This window comes from Oncorhynchus mykiss, chromosome 25 (genome assembly GCF_013265735.2).
Source record: "Oncorhynchus mykiss isolate Arlee chromosome 25, USDA_OmykA_1.1, whole genome shotgun sequence".
NCBI lineage: Eukaryota > Metazoa > Chordata > Actinopteri > Salmoniformes > Salmonidae > Oncorhynchus > Oncorhynchus mykiss.
Genome location: NC_048589.1, coordinates 22,849,772 through 22,868,189, shown reverse-complemented (window position 1 = coordinate 22,868,189; position 18,418 = coordinate 22,849,772). Strand labels below are relative to the sequence as shown.

At 40.4% G+C, this 18,418-nt stretch overlaps 1 protein-coding gene across 7 annotated transcripts in view; it reads right to left on the bottom strand.

The window, feature by feature from the left end:
• Positions 1-2,386: 2,386 nt before the first annotated feature.
• Positions 2,387-18,418, bottom strand: part of LOC110505634 (serine/threonine-protein phosphatase 2A 56 kDa regulatory subunit epsilon isoform) — a 72,720-nt gene continuing 56,688 nt past the window's right edge. For 6 of the 7 annotated variants that reach the window (XM_036962238.1, XM_021584980.2, XM_021584978.2 and 3 more), the window contains 10 exons: positions 16,869-16,961; positions 16,617-16,747; positions 16,461-16,520; positions 8,424-8,532; positions 8,038-8,091; positions 7,854-7,904; positions 5,052-5,171; positions 4,515-4,642; positions 4,264-4,365; positions 2,387-3,941 (listed from right to left, as the gene is read on the bottom strand). In XM_036962238.1, the coding sequence (XP_036818133.1) occupies positions 3,842-3,941; positions 4,264-4,365; positions 4,515-4,642; positions 5,052-5,171; positions 7,854-7,904; positions 8,038-8,091; positions 8,424-8,532; positions 16,461-16,520; positions 16,617-16,747; positions 16,869-16,961 (948 nt within the window). In that variant the 3' untranslated portion in view covers positions 2,387-3,841. The remainder of the gene's footprint in view (positions 3,942-4,263; positions 4,366-4,514; positions 4,643-5,051; positions 5,172-7,853; positions 7,905-8,037; positions 8,092-8,423; positions 8,533-16,460; positions 16,521-16,616; positions 16,748-16,868; positions 16,962-18,418) is intronic. The other variant, XM_021584979.2, reaches the window with a different exon arrangement.

The window sequence follows — 18,418 nt, the reverse complement described above, 5'->3', positions numbered from 1 at the left end:
GTGTTATTTCATTGTTTTGATGTCTTCACTATTATTCTACAATGTAGAAAATTGTAAAAAAAAAAATAAAGAAAAACCCTTGAATGAGTAGGTGTTCTAAAACTTTTGACCGGTAGTGTATACACTTCGCTATTTATTCATTGCAATGTGAGTGAAATAAGGAGAAGATTTGTTTATGTTTTGTAAGTGTTGAATAAAAAAAAAATGTAGGGTACTGTGAGGTAACTGCCCTCCCACCTCCAACTGAAATTCACATCAAGACCACAAGATGTCCCCAAATTATTTCCCCAACACTTTCCCTGGGTGCCACTGATCTTGCTCATCAAAAAAGTAATGTCTTCACAACTTTGAGATATTTCAACAAAACTATTTTGTGGTGAATTGAAAAAGTTGTCAAAATATTCTGATGAAGTTAGATCTATAAATGTTTTTTTAAATATGCAAGTAGGTAAGAAATAATCCACTTGTTTAGAGAGCAATTGACATACTTTCTTTATAAAGTGTTGTAAACTGTACAGTACAGTGGAATATCCCATCCCTGCATTTAGGTGCGTTTTCCGACTCCACGGTGTCTTAATGTACCCAATGTACCCTACAACAGTGCAGCTCGGTGTAAACAAGCGTAACTGAAGTGTGTGTGTGTCAGGTCAACATTACACCCACCTTCAAAGGGGTCACACACAGGTCAGATCACATCACACCCTGAGTGACAAATCGGATACAGATCTCGTAAAGGAAGGGTTTTCATAAACTTGGTCCAGAAATATTCTTCATTGATATTGGAACAGTGCTGAATAAAAGCTCACAAATGACATCAGATACAAATCAACTACATAGTGACTCAATGGCTGCTTTGGGGTCTGTCAGATTTGAAGTCTTGCTGCCCTCCTGTGGCACTTCAAGGTAGCATTATATTTGTGGTATTGTAAAATTAGCTTTACTTAAAATTTATTTGGGAACAGGGGGCAGTATTGAGTAGCTTGGATGAATAAGGTGCCCAGAGTAAACTACCTTTTACTCAGGCCCAGAAGCTTGGATATGCATATAATTAGTAGATTTGGATAGAAAACTCTAAAGTTTCCAAAACTGTTAAGATAATGTCTGAGTATAACATTTGTCATATGGCAGGCAAAAAAAGAGAAAAATCTAAACAGGAAGTGGGAAATCTGAGATGTAGTTTTTTTTTAAAAAGTGATTGCCTATCCAATATCCTGTGTCTATGGGGTCAGATTGCACTTCCTAAGGCTTCCAGTAGATTTAGTTTAGTCTCGCACGAGGTTCTTTCCCTTTCCTTTCTAATGAAAACAGTATTGTCCGGTTGGAATATTATTGAAGATTTATCATAAAGACATCCTAGATTGATTATATACACATCGTTTGACATGTTTCTACAAACTTTAATGGAACTTTTTGGGCTTTTCGTCTGGGCTTTGTGCATTTGGAATACTGGACTAAACGCGCAAACAAAAAGAGGTATTTGGACATAAAGATTAACTTTATCAAACAAAACGAACATTTATTGTCTAACATGGAGACCTGGGAGTTCCATCAGATGAAGATCATCATTGGTAAGTGATTAATTTTAACACCATTTCTGAATTTTGTGACACCTCTCCTTGGTTGGAAAATGACTATGGTTTTCTGTGGCTAGGCGCTGACCTAACAATCACATTGTGTGCTAACAGCGTAAAGCTTTTTTGAAATCGGACACAGCGGCTGCATTAACAAGTGTATCTTTAATCCCATGTATAACACTTGTATCTTTCAATGTTTATGAGTATTTCGGTAATTTGATGTGGCTCTCTGCAATTTCACCGGACGTTTGTTTGAGACAATGCATTTCTGAACAACACGCCAATTTCAAATGAGGTTTTTGCTTTCGTCGTAAAGCCTTTTTGAAATCAGACACTGTGGCTGGATTAACAAGAAGTTTCTTTAAAATGGCGTAAAATACTTGTATGTTTTAGGAATTTTACTTATGAGATTTCTGTTTGAATTTGGCACCCTGCAATTTCACTGGCTGTTGGCGAGGTGGGACACTAGCATCCCAGAGAGGTTTTTCAGTTTTTAAAACAAAACTCACATTCTGCTAATTATTGGTGAACCAAAGCAATTTAACAAACAATGAGTAAACTCCTGTAATCGATCATTCATCATACCAAAGGATATTGAGACGGGTCTGTTGACTGCAGACTACTTTAGTTGTTGCTGACTTGCTTGAGTAGTCAAGTGACGAGCAGAATCAATTAGTCATGAAATACATAGCGGAGTAGCTAAGCAACAATCAAAAACCCATGACGCCTTCATGTGTTTTTCACCTCTCCATCACATACACAAAGTAAATAGTGGTATGCTGTCTGAAAATAAAGCAATCCAGCATCTGAGCTTTCATCACAAAACAGGTTTAATTATGATGATTTTTTTTTTTTTTAAATAAACGTGTATTTCTTCAACCCCTTTTTTCTTCTTTTCATTCATATTATATCTGGGCCACCCTAAAGCACAAATTCTTTAAGGGGGCAAAAATGCTGAACTTAATGTAAATTTAAACGGGATATGAACTGGGCCAAGCCATCCCTCTCTGCCATTCCCTCTTCCACTCCACAATAAAAAATATCTGATGTTCAAAGAAACAATAAAAATCCCAAAAGAGAGATTAAAAACTAAGAAGGAAACAGAGAAAAAACGAATCATAAATACCAGATAGTCTTGTTCCATATTAACTCATATACAGAATACTTCTTGGCTGTTCCCAAGCAAAAATATATGCAAAATTACTACAAGATACAATATATCAGTGTACTGCATTTAATAACAATATACAGGTTTGTAATACTGTGTAAAGCACACTTGGGAGTGACACTCCTTTTCACAATAGGCGAGTTTGGTGCTCCTCTATAGCTCGCAATTGTTTTTAAAAAAATTCAGATTTTCTGTGTGGCTGGAGGGTACCAGTACCAGACTGATACCAGGCTACCTGGTACTGCAGGGTCAAAGTCCACAAAACCAAAGAGACAACTGAACTGACAGAAATCAATCAATCATTGGGGAGAAACACACACAAGTGAAAAGAAACAAATGTGGAAGTGGGGAGAAAAATGGTGCGAGAGAATGAATGTAAGTATGTGTATGGAGATCTTCCCTTGTTTTTTTTTATTTTAGTCCCTGTACATACAGGACCTTAACATGTTCGCCTCTTGGAGGAGGGGTTGAGAGGGACGAGGGGTTAAATTCATTTCCTCATGGCTACTGGGTCCATATAATATAATACCAGCATGGCTTCAGCATGAGTCAGGTCAGGAGGGGTCAGAGGGTGGTCCTTACAGAGAGAAGGGGTGCCCTCTTGGTCAGGGCAGGGCCTCCCAGGTATCTCACTCAGTCAGGACGTCCCACAAAGGGAGAGAGGTACAGAAGCACCAATTGTGAGAGGGACAGAGAGGAGAGAGAAAGAGCAAAGAGTAGAACCAGAGATGGAAAATGGGTTTGTAGAGTGGGTAGGGTTCTCAAATAGGAGGGAAGTTAACAGATTGTTTTAACTTTGCTGTTCATTTCAAGTCTTAATGTCCAAAGTATATTTTTACCCCCACACAAGTTCCTTATCGCGTTTTATTTTATTTTTTTACCATTTTTATTTCGCAATAATAGCAGTTTAAGGATAAAAGTTATTTACAGTGCTGTTGAAATAATGAAACAACGTGTGAATCTACCATAAAGTAAGTCGCACAATACAGAAAAAAAAACACAAAAAAAACACGGTCGCTCCATGCCGTTCCAGATGGCCGTACAGGATCCACGGGGCGTGCTCCAGTGGACATGGATGGGAGAGGAGCGTGGCGCTTCGTTAAGTGGGAATCATCCCGTCACGCCTAAGGCTCCTCTTCAGCTCCAGGTCCTCTAACTTCTTCCAAAGCTCCTCCCTCTCCTTCTCCTTCTTCTTCTCACTGCAGACAGTACGGGGGGAGGGGGCGGGGGCAAGGCAGGACTAGCTGCAGATTACTGAGATATTACTACTGGTTTTCCACCACTAAGTACATATCCTTATCCTGCTAGAGTCAAGAATCACAATATTACACACACCAGACAGTGTATGAGGAAAAAAAAAGTGTTATTCTGCATAAAAACAGTAATTTTTCTGTACAGTAATTTTCCGTGTAGTGAGCATGGGCCTATTTGAATAGGTGTCTAAAACTATACACACTTAATACAACAGCACTATGCAGGACCACACCACAGAGGCACCATTAATGATGCAGCATATCTTACCGCTGGCGGTCTGACTTGTAAGTAGCTGTGAGCTCATCAAACAAGGTACTGTTCATCTCCATGAAGGCTTTCAGTACGTTGTACACCAACGCCACTATCGCCCTTCAAGCCAAAATAAAAAACATGTAAAAAAACAGCCAATTTCAACTCTTTCAAAACTTATGTTCTCTCTAATGAAAACAAATACAAGGTGATAAATCAAGTTTTTTAATAGGACCAATCTGTGTGAGGATGTGTTGAGGTAGACTCACGGGTTCCAGTGTTCTTTGGAGATCCTGTACAGGCTGGCGAACATGATGGGTAAGATAACGCTGGAGTTCTCCTCAATCAGACTCATGATGTACTCGTTGTTCCAGTAGTACAGGGCCCTCTCTGCCACCTGCCAGGGACACAGAGATTTAATACACAATACCTACACCCATACGCACTAGCCTCTTTTCAGATTAATTTTGTGATCCTATGGTTGTTGTCATGACAACGACCCTAGAAGTTAGCTATACAGCACAAACAGATCTGGGACAAGGCTAAACCCTCCAACAACAACCATGTACTTATAAGAGCACCATAGATATGCTGAGATTACCACTAAAAACCAGGGTCCGTGCTAGCCGGGACCTTTGGGACTTCCCTAACCCTTTGAAGATTAAGTAAGGGAAGTTGTAGGTCAGGGACAGGTTATGGTAAGAGTATGGGTTAAGATTAGGGTTTAGGGTAGGGACATCCCAAGGCGGTCAGACAGCATTGACCTAAAAACCCGCCAGGATTTGTGTCCTTCTCTATAGACGGACCTGGAAGTGTGGGCTGGATACGCATCTGGAGATCTGTTTGAAAAGCGGCTCCTGGATCTTGACGAACTGTGTCGGTTCAATCACGTCTAGGATCTCCTCCAGCTCCCCCAGGTACATAACCTGAGAACACACACAGTTACAAACACACCTGAGGTACATCACCTGACAGGGTTTGACATTCAGGTAAATTAGATTGTGGAACACCAGGCCAGTAACAAGTAAAAACTACTGTCCCGAATGAGAAAATGACTGGCCTGGGCCAGATTACAGGAAAGCAAGTCATGCATGCATAATTTCAAATCATGGGGGGGTTTAATTTGCAGTCTGGGCAAGTACCTTATAGGCGATTATAGCCAACCATACAATCTGATATTTACACTGATTGGAAAACAAAAATAAAACCATGCCAACTCTCAATGAGGACATACAAATATGTTGTTCTGCCCCTGAACAAGGCAGTTAACCCACTGTTCCTAGGCCGTCAGTGAAAAGAAGAATTTGTTCTTAACTGACTTGCCTAGTTAAATAAAAGTAAAATACAATTATTATTTTTTAAACACAGAGCGCACAACACATTAGGAACACCTCTTTCCATGACAGACTGACCAGCTACGCCACCTGTTAAATCCACTTCAGTATAGATGAAGGGGGACAAGTTAAAGAATAATTTTCACAACAATTTGTTTGTCTAGTCTTCTTAAACTAATAACACACAATAATAATGTTTTCATGTCTTTATTGAACACAGTGTAAAAATTCACAGTGCAGGGTGGGAAAAGTATGTGAACCCTTGGATTTAATAACTGGTTGACCCTCCCCTTTGGCAGCAACAACCTCAACCAAACGTTTTCTGTAATTGTGGATCAGACTTGCAAAACGGTCAGAAGGAATTTTAGACAATTCCTCTTTACAAAACCGTTTCAGTTCAGCAATATTCTTGGGATGTCTGGTGTGAACTGGGGTCATGCCACAAAATCTCAAATCGGGTTAAGGTCAGGGCTCTGATTGGGCCACTCCAGAAGGTGTATTTTCTTCTGTTGAAGCCATTCTGTTGTTGATTTACTTCTGCGTTTTAGGTCATTGTCCTGTTGCATCACCCAACTTCTGTTGAGCTTTAATTGGCGGACAAAGAACCTAATATTCTCCTGCAAAATGTCTTGATAAACTTGAGAATACATTTTTCTGTTGATGATCGCAAGCTGTCCAGGCCCTGAGGCAGCAAAGCAGCCCCAAACCATGATGCTTCCTCCACCATACTTTACAGTTGGGATGAGGTTTTGATGTTGGTGTGCGATGCTTTTTTTCTCTACACAGTGTTGTGTGTTCCTTCCAAACAACTCAACTGTAGTTTCATCTGTCCACAGACTATTTTTCCAGTAGCGCTGTGGAACATCCAGGTACTCTTTTGCGAACTTCAGACGTGCAGCAATTATTTTTTGGACAGCAGTGGCTTCTTCCGTGGTGTCCTCCCATGAACACCATTCTTGTTTAGTGTTTTACATATTGTAGACTCGTCAACAGAGATGTTAGCATGGTCCAGAGATTTCTGTAAGTCTTTGGCTGACACTCTAGGATTCTTCTTAACCTCATTGAGCATTCTGCACTGTGCTCTTGCAGTCATCTTTGCAGGACAGCCACTCCTAGGGAGAGTAGCAACAGTGCTGAACTTTCTCCATTTATAGACAATTTGTCTTACCGTGGACTGATCAACATCAAGGCTTTTAGAGATACTTTTCTAACCCTTTCCAGCTTTATGCAAGTCAACCATTCTTAATCTTAGGTCTTCTGAGAGCTCTTTTGTTCGAGGCATGGTTCACATCAGGCAATAATTCTTGTGAATAGCAAACTCAAATTTTGTGAGTGATTTTTTTTATAGGGCAAGGCAGCTCTAACCAACATCTCCGATCTCGTCTCATTGATTGGACTCCTAATTCCATTTAGCTTTTTGGAGAAGTCATTATCCTAGGGGTTCATATGCTTTATTCAACCTACACTGAATGTTTAAATTATGTATTCAATATAGACAAAAAATATATTGATTTGTGTGTTATTAGTTGAAAAACACTGTCTATTGTTGTGACTTAGATGAAGATCAGATCAAATTTGACAAGCAATTTATGCAGAAATCCAGGTAATTCCAAAGAGTTCACATACTTTTTCTTGCCACTGTAATCTGACCATACATCACTCATCCATATATCTTTATGTACATATTCTTTATCCCCTTACACTGTGTATAAGACAGTAGTTTTGGAATTGTTAGTTAGATTACTTGTTGGTTATTACTGCATTGTCGGAACTAGAAGCACAAGCATTTCGCTACACTCGCATTAACATCTGCTAACCATGTGTATGTGACAAATAAAATTTGATTTGATTTATTTGATTTGATACTGAGGCTTTGACATTCTTGCCCCAGCTTGGAAACGGAATGCTGGTTGATAGCAAGAGTGAAGCGTCAGACATCGGTTAGATTGTGAAATATGAAATATAAATAATAATTAGTCTGTTTTGGAGTTTGAAAATGTACTGACCCAAGCGGGCCATGTGAAAGCTTGATTAACTGGCCAGATTAGCTTGGCAGATGTTGCCGGGCAAGCGGGCAGCCCTGAATTAGTTACTAACACACCCTAACCCAGGTACACCACCTGAGAACACACCGGAGGTACATCACCTGAGAACACAGTTACAAACACCTGAGCAGGACAACACATCAGGTCGTTACTATCTAGGTAACAGATCTAAACTCCCATTAACATTAGCAGCTCCAGACCTAGGAAGGGAAACTTCCAGTGCTCTTACCTCTTTTTGACTGCAGGTTTTTGGCCAGAACTTCAGTAAACCCCTGATGACCTATAGATAGATTAGATTAATAGATGTGAGAGCGATAGATGTGAGAGAGAAATGTGACTGAAGGGAGACGGTGACTGATTAAAAGACCCTTCTGAGTACAAGGTGGTGTGACCATGGGGGAAATAACACTTACTGGTTCTGTTAACGCTGGGTCTTTCTCTAGGAACTGTACAATGCAATACGCCAACTGGAAAAATAAGTCGCAATAAAGAAAAACATAACACATTGTCAATGTCATGGTTGGAAAATGTGGAATACCAATTAGGATCGACTCACTGGACAGACAATCATGTAGAACAGGGCTCTCCAACCCTGTTTCTGGAGAACTACCATCCTGTCAGTTTTCTCCAACCCTAATCTAGTGCACCCAATTCTAATACTTAGCTGGTTGATAAGTTTCAATTGGGGTTGGAGCAAAAAAAAACAGGAGGGTAGTTTTCCAGGAACAGGGTTGGAGAACCAAACCCGGATGTTGAACATCAACAAAATGATGATTGCACACAGTCATACACACAGTACCTGTGCGTGGAAGAGGGACAGACTCCTGACAGTGTGGAGGGGGATCAACACTTTGACCAGAAACTGTTTGTGCTCTGCTTTGAGCGGCAGGGCAAAACCATTGATTATGCTGCAAGAGAGAGAAACGCATCGCTAAGCCAGGATGGCAAATTACACGTCAGTACAAAGAGACAAGAATTTAGTATAAAGCTTACTGGAGAATCAATGTTAACAAGACTGAGGCAAAGATACATTAAGGATCAATAGCTTTTACATGGGCCAATGGAAATTACACAGGTACTGTAGCTACTTTATGCAAAGTAACCAACAAGCTTTAGCCTGGGCTACAGAACTAAGACCCACGGATGATGAAATGGTAAATCCTTTAACCCTTTACACTTGTACCCGGCAGATTTGGACACTAATAAGCACCTAAATAGGATCACAGTGGCTGTACAGTAAAATGCTATAAAACTACATCAGAGCTCAGGCTCTGCGCTTCACATGGCTGTATGCGTTTTTGACTGACAGAGTTTCGGAAGTTGAGCACCACACGTGGCAAGATGTTGCTCTCAACCCTCCTCCTGCTAATTGGGCAAATTGCGCACGTTTTTTGTTGTCCGAGTGAGGAAAATGCTGTAAATTAAGAGGAATCAATCCATTTTGAAAGATGCAACGTTGAGGATTATAATAAATAGTGCTTTAGATGTCATACAAGCATGTCAAACACCCGTAAGTCTAACGTCGTCTGTCCCCAACCCCCAAAAATCTTGGTCGACCAAGAATTGTCTGTTCTTTAGACCAATCGATTGGTCAAAATGTTTAAACATGTCATTTTCCATAGACACATCCTATGTGTTTTAATCAAATCAACTATATTCACTGAGCTTGACTGATGCTTTAAGCACATGGTTTGAAAATAATAATAAATAATTAAGACACACAAATGAGAAGAGGGAGTGCGACCAGCAATTGATTTGATTGTACCAGCCTCAGACTTGCTACTTTGTGTTAAAAGAAAAAGACTGAGTAATTGTGTGACTAGCATCGCTCTCTCTTCCATGCTGTAGCGCCTACCAGTGTTTATCGCACAGTTCGTGTTGCTGAAACTGCAATATAATTACAGAATTCTGACAGAAAAGTAGTGTTAACGAAAGCCCTCATTTGTTTAGAAAAAAACATTCCCTATTCCCTCAACCCTTGATCTCTTTACGTGACACATGTATGCATTAAAATGTACTTGACCAATAGGGCCTGACCTATAGCATAAGCACATCAATAAATTGGTTATAACAAACTCCGAACATTAACAGCAAAATGGATGCAGAGTACATGACAAAAACTCAAAATGGGGGAATGTTTACTGGTTGCTCATGAGGTAAAGGGGAAGTCAGATGTGTGAAATTTAATTAATTGTGGAAAAGACTGGAACTCAAGAAAAATAAGGTAAGGAGCAAGCACTGCGCGCATATTATGTGTGCCAAAGAGGTGCAGTTAAATTATAATATAATTTTTGACCATTGGGAACAATGTAAACACTAAATAAATTCTAAGCGTACCAGAGTCTGTTGTAACTTTTTTGTTAAGCCTTTATTACAGCAAAGACTAAAAACGGCTGCATTGTGAATGCAATTTCCGTAATAGAACGGTTTATTTATTATTTAAGCTAATTATTCAAGGCTAGCTTTTTTAAAACTAAAATGCTTGATTGCATTTCAACTCTTGAATGACTCATATACAATGTGATGACATGAACAAATTAATGACTGATTGATACAGTAGCCTATACAAATATTGAAATATAGGCAAGCCTAAGTAAGTTACAGTATAGAGACTAAACAGGATGCGCTCTTAGGCCTACAGCTGGTGGTTGTACAAGGCTGCTATACTAAGCCTACTAATGATGACATTACTTATTACGATAATGATCATAATAGTAATAACAATAAGTAGATCAAGAAAAAAAGAGCATTATTATGAATATAATTTTTTGGACAATATGGAACAGGGTCAACACTAAATACATGGTATAATACCAGAGGCTGTTCTAATGAAATCAAGTACAACGCCTTTATTACAGCAAAGCAAAGATAAAAATGTTTCACTTAACATGTTGCGAGGCTTGATGCTCACAGAATCAGTAGGCTATTAAACACTCAAAACAGCAACAGAAGCTGTCTTATTAATGTAGATATACAGTGCATCCGTAAAGTATTCAGACCACTTGACTTTTTCCACATTTGTTAAGTTAGAGCCATATATTCTGAAATGTATTAAATTGGCGGTGTCAGAGGAAGGCCCTAAAAATTGTCAAAGACTCCAGCCACCCTGGTCATAGACTGTTCTTTTTGCTACCGCACGGCAAGCGGTACCGGAGCACCAAGTCTAGGTCCAAGAGGCTTCTAAACAGCTTCCACCACCAAGCCATAAGACTCCTGAACATCTAATCAAATGGATACCCAGAATATTTGCATTGTCCCCCCCCTCTTCAACACTGCTGCTACTACTACTCTCTCTTATTATCTATGCATAGTCACTTAAATAGCTCTACCTACATGTACATATTACCTCAACTAACCGGTGCCCTCATATTACCTCGACTAACCGGTGCCCCCGCACATTGACTCTGTACCGGTACCCCCTTTATATAGCCTTGCGATTGTTATTTACTGCTGCTCTTGAATTATTTTGGACATTATTATTTTTCTTAAAACTGCATTGTTGGTTAAGGGCTTGTACGTATTTCACTAAGTTCTTCACCTGTTATATTCGGCACGTGACAAATACAATTAGAACGTTTTTCCCCTTTGCCCAGTCTACACACACAACAACCCATAATGACAAAGCAAAACAGGTTTTTAGAAATGTTTGCTAATTTATCAAAAATGTTAAACGGAAATATCATATTTACATAAGTATTCAGACCCTTTACTCAGTACTTTGTTGAAACACCTTTGGCAGCGATTACACACATGAGTCTCCTTGGGTATGACGCTACAAGCTCGACACACCTGTATTTGGGTAGTTTCTCCCATTCTTCTCTGCAGATCCTCTCAAGCTCTGCCATGTTGGGGGGGGAGCGCTGCAGCAAAGCTATTTTCAGGTCTCTCCAGACATGTTTAAATCAGGTTCAAGTTCGGCTGGTCCACTCAAAGACATTTAGAGACTTGTCCCGAAGCCACTCGTGCGATGCCTTGGTTGTATGCTTAGGGTCGTTGTCCTGTTGTAAGGTGAACCTTCACCCCAGTCTGAGGTCCTGAGCGCTCTGGAGCAGGTTCATCAAGGCTCTCGCTGAACTTTACTCCGTTCATCTTTGCCTCAATCCTGACTAGTCTCTCACTCCCTGCTGTTGAAAAAAAAGTCTCTGAAACACTTCAGCGAGCAGGCCTTTCTAATCGACCTGGGTATCCTGGAAGGATATTTACCTCATCCCGTCAGTAGAGGATGCCTGGTTATTTTTTTCAAATGCCTTCCTCACCATCTTAAATAAGCATGCCCCATTCAAGAAATTTAGAACCAGGAACACATATAGCCACTGGTTCTCTCCAGACCTGACTGCCCTTAACCAACACAAAAACATCCTTTGGCATTCTGCATTAGCATCGAACAGCCCCCGTGATATGCAACTTTTCAGGAAAGTTAGAAACCAATATACACAGGCAGTTAGAAAAGCCAAGGCTAGCTTTCTCAAGCAGAAATGTACTTCCTGCAACACAAACTCAAAAAAGTTCTGGGACACTAAAGTCCATGGAGAATAAGAACACCTCCTCCCAGCTGCCCACTGCACTGAGGATAGGAAACTCTGTCGCCACCGATAAATCCACTACAATTGAGAATTTCAATAAGCATTTTTCTACGGCTGGCCATGCTTTCCACCTGGCTACCCCTACTCCGGTCAACTGCACTGTACCCCCCACAGCAACTCGCCCAAGCCTTCCCCATTTCTCCTCCTCCCAAATCCAGTCAGCTGATGTTCTGAAAGAGCTGAAAAATCTGGACCCTTACAAATCAGCCAGGCTAGACAATCTGGACCCTTTCTCTCTAAAATGATCTGCCAAAATAGTTGCAACCCCTATTACTAGCCTGTTCAACCTCTCGTGTCATCTGAGATTCCCAAAGAGTGGAAAGCAGCTGCGGACATCCCACTCATCCCACGATATCTTAACCGCCATCGATAAGAGACAATACTGTGCAGCCGTACTCATTGACCTGGTCAAAGCTTTCGACTCTGTCAATCACCACATCCTCATCGGCAGACTCGATAGCCTTGGTTTCTCAAATGATTGTCTCGCCTGGTCTGGTTCTGATAGAGTTCAGTGTGTTCACCCCCAAAACCAATTCTTCCTTTGGACCCTCTCCTTCCAGTTCTCTGCTGCCAATGACTGGAACATACTACAAAAATCTCTGAAACTGGAAACACTTATCTCCCTCACTAGCTTTAAGAATCAGCTGTCAGAGCAGCTCACAGATTACTGCACATAGCCCATCTATAATTTAGCCCAAACAACTACCTCTTCCCCTACTGTATTTATTTATTTAGCTCCTTTGCACCCCATTATTTTTATTTCTACTTTGCACATTCTTCCACTGCCAATCTACCATTCAAGTGTTTTACTTGCTATATTGTATTTACTTCGCCACCATGGTCTTTTTTTGCCTTTACCTCCCTTACCTCATTTGCACACATTGTATATAGACTTATATTTCTACTGTATTATTGACTGTGTGTTTGTTTTACTCCATGTGTAACTCTGTGTTGTTATATTTGTCGAACTGCTTTGCTTTATCTTGGCCAGGTCACAATTGTAAATTAGAACTTGTTCTCAACTTGCCTACCTGGTTAAATAAAGATGAAAAATTCTTACAGCATGATGCTGCCACCGCCATGTTTCACCATAGGGATGGTGCCAGGTTTCCTCCATACGTGACATTTGGCATTCAGACCAGATAGTTCAATCTTGGTTTCATCAGACCGGAGAATCTTGTTTCTCATGGTCTGAGTCTTTGGGTGCCTTTTGGCAAATTACAAGCGGACTACCATGTGTTTTTTTTTTACTGAGGAGTGGCTTCCATCTGACCGCTACCATAAAGGCCTGATTGCTGGAGTGCTGCAGAGATGGGAGAACCTTCCAAAAAGACAACCATCTCCACAGAGGAACTCTAGAGCTCTGTCAGAGTGAACATCGGGTTCTTGGTCACCTCCCTGACCAAGGCCCTTCTCCCACAATTGCGCAGTTTGGCCAAGCGGCCAGCTCTAGGAAGAGTCTTGGTGGTTCCAAACTTCAATTTAAAAACAACGGAGGCCTCTGTGTTCTTGGGGGACTTCAATGCTGCAGACATTTTTGGTACCCTTCCCCATCCTGTCCTGGAGCTATGGACAATTCCTTCGACCTCATGGCTTGGTCTTTGCTCTGATGCACTGTCAACTGTGGGACATTATATAGACAGGTGTGTACTTTTCCAAATCATGTCCAAACAATTGAATTTACCACAGGTGGACTCCCCTCAAGTTGTAGAAACATCTCAAGGATGATCAATGGAAACAGGATCCACCTGAGCTCAATTGAGTCTCACAGCAAAGGGTCTGAATAATGGTCTGAATAATTATGTAAATATTTTTAACACAATTGTAAACATTTCTAAAATCCTGTTTTCACTTTGTCATTATAGGGTATTGTGTGTAGATTGCTGAGGGGGAAAATGTATTTAATCCATTTTAGAATAAGGCTGTAAAGTAACAAAATGTGGAGGGGTCTGAATAGTTTCTGAAGGCACTGCATATTATTTATAAAGCCAGCAACATTTAACAGTTAGTCTATTGATTATAGACCTAATTAAGTTGGGGTTTCCTTCCTCCTCACTTTTCATAGACAATAAGGCAAGGGCTCCACTACACCAATAAGCTGGTTAACTTTGCTATTGTGCACATAGCAATATAGTCTAGGAAAAGGCACTAATTCAACAACGCACTGATGTGTTTCAGAACCATGGACAGCGACTACTATTCAACGTGGGAAAAGTGAATTTTTTTATTTAAAAAAAATATGTATTAGTGTATGTGCCCATAGGTAACGTTGTTGTCGGTGATGTCTGGTGAGGACCTGCCTTACAACAGGCCTACAAGCCCTCAGTCCAGCCGCTCGCCTATTGCGGTCAGTCTGAGCACTGATGGAGGGATTGTGCGTTCCTGGTGTAACTCGGGCAGTTGTTTCCATCATCCTGTACCTGTCCCGCAGGTGAGATGTTCGGATGTACCGATCCTGTACAGGTGTTGTTACACGTGGTCTGCCACTGCGAGGACGATCAGCCGCCCGTCCTGTCTCCCTGTAGCTCTGTCTTAGGCGTCTCACATCTGCAGTCCTCATGCCTCCTTGCAGCATGCCTAAGGCATTTATTTTGGTGTTTTTCAAAGTCAGTGTCCAAAGTTCTCATAACTGTGACCTTAATTGCCTACCGTCTGTAAGCTGTTAGTGTCTTAACAACCGTTCCACAGGTGCATGTTCATTAATTGTTTTCAAAAGGCCTTCAGGGCCGACAGAGAAGTTCTCCACTTTTTTTCCCTTCCATGTATTCCCAAAGTAATTCATTATGGTTTGCATTGCAAATGAAGGCATAAACTGGGTCAAGACACCAGCAGAGTAAGTAGACCGTTAAGTAGTAAAATAAAGGTTAATTAAAAATAAGACCTACAACACTTAACAGCACATTACTCAACACTAGTGAGACTCATGTCGCCTACGGTAGGCCTACAGTAAATCTACAAACATTTTTCTCATCTCTACATGTACGTCTCCTGATTTAAACCCGATCAAACTTGTTGCAACTAAAATGTAGTAGAAATAATCTGCATGTTTGCCTGGCATGGATTGTGACTCCATCTTGTTCTTCGCCCTCTCCAACTCCGCCAATGCTGCCCGACTCTCCGCCAATAACAACATTTGGAGGATTGGAGGAGTCTAAATAAAAATCCAATCTGTGAGAATATCTAAGGGGTTTTTATATAATTATAATGCAGGGTTAATAATAATAATAATAATAATAATAATAATAATAATAATAATAGGTTTGTTTAAAAAAATAATATTTTGGAGATGATTGTTTCAAATAACCAAAAGTGAACACTTAAAGGGTAAAAGGCCATTCTTGAACATGGGGTGAGACATTAATAATTTTAAAATAAAGCCAGTTTGTTACTTAGAATGATTTCTGTTTTTAGCGGGAGAGAAACCAAAAGCTCACCGCGCCTATTTTTTGGGAAAATCGTTAGTCCAAATGTCAAGTGAAATACCCCCATGTTATTTACAAAAGTTCTCTCTTAGCTCCAGGACCACAGATAGTTTGTTATTGTTGCCTGATGCAGGACTCTAGTGCCAGAGGAGAGACTCTCAGATGGAAAACGCCTCCATTAATTGCCACAGTTTAGACTTCCGATAGAGCAGAGTTTTAACTCCCCCTTGTGATAGTGTGGTGCAATGACAGAATGCCACAGTCTACCACAAACGGTCACGGCATAAACTCGTAACTTTTAAAGGAAGAACCACTATAGGAGAGCAAAATAAAAAATAAAATCACCTTAATTGAATACTGAGTCATAAAAGTGCATTGAAATTACTTAGGAACTGTGCACACTTGAGAGTTGTGTGACCACTGAGACACTAGTTAGTCCTCTCACTCAAACCCTTGTCATTTATTTGTCTTGTGTTGCACCTATTCTTATAATGTTAGTGAATGTGTCCAGAGTATTTCTAGATTTCGTTATCGACAAATGCGACAAAAAGTACAGTAAATGTAAAATACACAGTGTAATGTTTGGATTCAGTCGTGTCAGGTGAACCTGTTACGTCCTCAACTTTGATCTAATACGTTTCCCATAATCTCCAAACTGTTCCTTTTCAATTGCTACCATGCTTAGGCATATTCCTTTCATATTTATTTTGTAAGAAACACTTCAATTTATCCCTATCCATATAGTCCAATTCCCACAAGTGTAAAGGGTTAAGACAGCGCCTGAGAACAAAGGCATCAGAACTAACCATAAATTAATCCAGGGTCACATACCTTCCCAAGATCTCCAGTAACTCAGCAACCCCGTTAAAGTGCTCAGTCTCATAAACAAAACTTTACGAGAGAGGAGAGAGTGGATAAACGTTAGTGAAACATCAGTGAAAGTACCACAACGGTCTGAGTAGAGGAGAATGAGGAGCGCCGTCTTACCGTAGAAAAATATTATTGATCTGTTTTCGTATAAAAGCCCTCAGCCCCAGGAATTTCCCATAGATTCTGTGTAAGACTGTTTTCAGGTAGTCTCTCTCCCGAGGATCCTCACTGTCAAATAGCTCCAAGAGCTACAGAGAGCCAGGGAGAAAGAACAAAAAGGGAAAGAAAAAGATATGAAACAACTACAAACTCGTACAACACTAGTCTACATTTTTTAAAGTGCAGCCTCAATGTAACAGTCTCACTCACCTGTAGAACAAATTTCTGGTCTATGTACTTTTTGGCAATGCTGGGCTGGAATTCTTGACTCTCCAAGAATCGTATGAAGAACTCATACACCAGCTATGATACAGTGAAAGAAAGAGCGAGATGGAGATGTTAAGGGATGGAGGTCAAAGGTCACAGAGGCAAAACATGGGTAGGGTCACTAGTACCTTAAGTGGTAACCATGGTTACAAGACGGCCATGGGGAGGGGCTTATGACTAGGCGGGTTAATCTCAAAATGCGGTCAAATGAACCTGGCTGTTGCTTTGGAAATGTAATAAAGAAAAGAAAACTTTTACCAGGAAGAATTTCCTTGAGATAGGCATCGATTTTCTTAAAATTTCTTATGGCTTGGGGGCAGTATTTTGACGTCTGGATGACAAGCGTGCCCAAAGTAAACTGCCTGTTACTCAGGCCCAGAAGCTAGGATATGCATATAATTGGTAGATTTTGATAGAAAACACTAAAGTTCCCAAAACTGTTAAAATAATGTCTGTGAGTATAACAGAACTGATTTGGCAGGCGAAAACCTGAGAAAAATCCATTCAGGAAGTGGATTTTTTTTTATGTGGGTGGTTTTCAATTGAATGCCTATTGAGTATCTAATGTGTTAGGACCCAGATTGCAGTTCCTATGGCTTCCACTAGATGTCAACAGTCTTTAGACATTGTTTCAGGCTTGTTTTCTGAAAAATTAAGAAGAATGAGACCTTTCTGTCAGTGGACTGAGGAAGCATGCAGTACTGGTTTGTGCGCGTGACCATGTGCGCGCCCTTCGTTGTTTTTCCTTTCTATTGAATATGCTATTGTCCGGTTTAAATATTATTGATTATTTAGACAATTGACAACATGAGGATTAATTATACACATAGTTTGACATGTTTCGACAAACTTTACCAGTACTATTAGGATGTATTCGTCTGCATGCTTTGACAGCCTTTGAGCCAGTGGATTAATGAACAAAACACGCCAACAAAACTGAGTTTTTGGGATATAAAGAGGGACTTTATCGAACAAAACAAACATTTATTGTGTAGCTGGGACTCTTGTGACTGCAACCAGATGAAGCTCTTCAAAAGGTAAGTGATTCATTTTATCGCCATTTCTGACTTTCGTGACTCCTTTACTTGGTTGGAAAATGTTTGTATGCTTTTGTAAGCGGGGCTCTGTCCTCAGATAATCGCATGGTATGCTTTTGCGTGAAAGCCTTTTTGAAATCTGACAAAGCGGCTGGATTAACAAGAAGTTCATCTTTAAGCTGTTGTATAACACTTGTATTTTTATGAATGTTTATTATGACTATTACTGTATTTTGAATTTGGCGCTCTGCAATTTCACCGGATGTTGTCGAGGTGGGTGACTAGCGGCACGTCTGCGCCAGAGGGGTTAAGGAGGCAGAGCAGCAGTTCCAAAGAAACGGTGGTGAGAGAATGAGCACCTGACAATAGACCCGTAATAAAATCTTACTAAATCAGGGACCGAGAAACAGAACACGCTCAACACCAGCTCAAATGTCCACATACAAAATAACATTA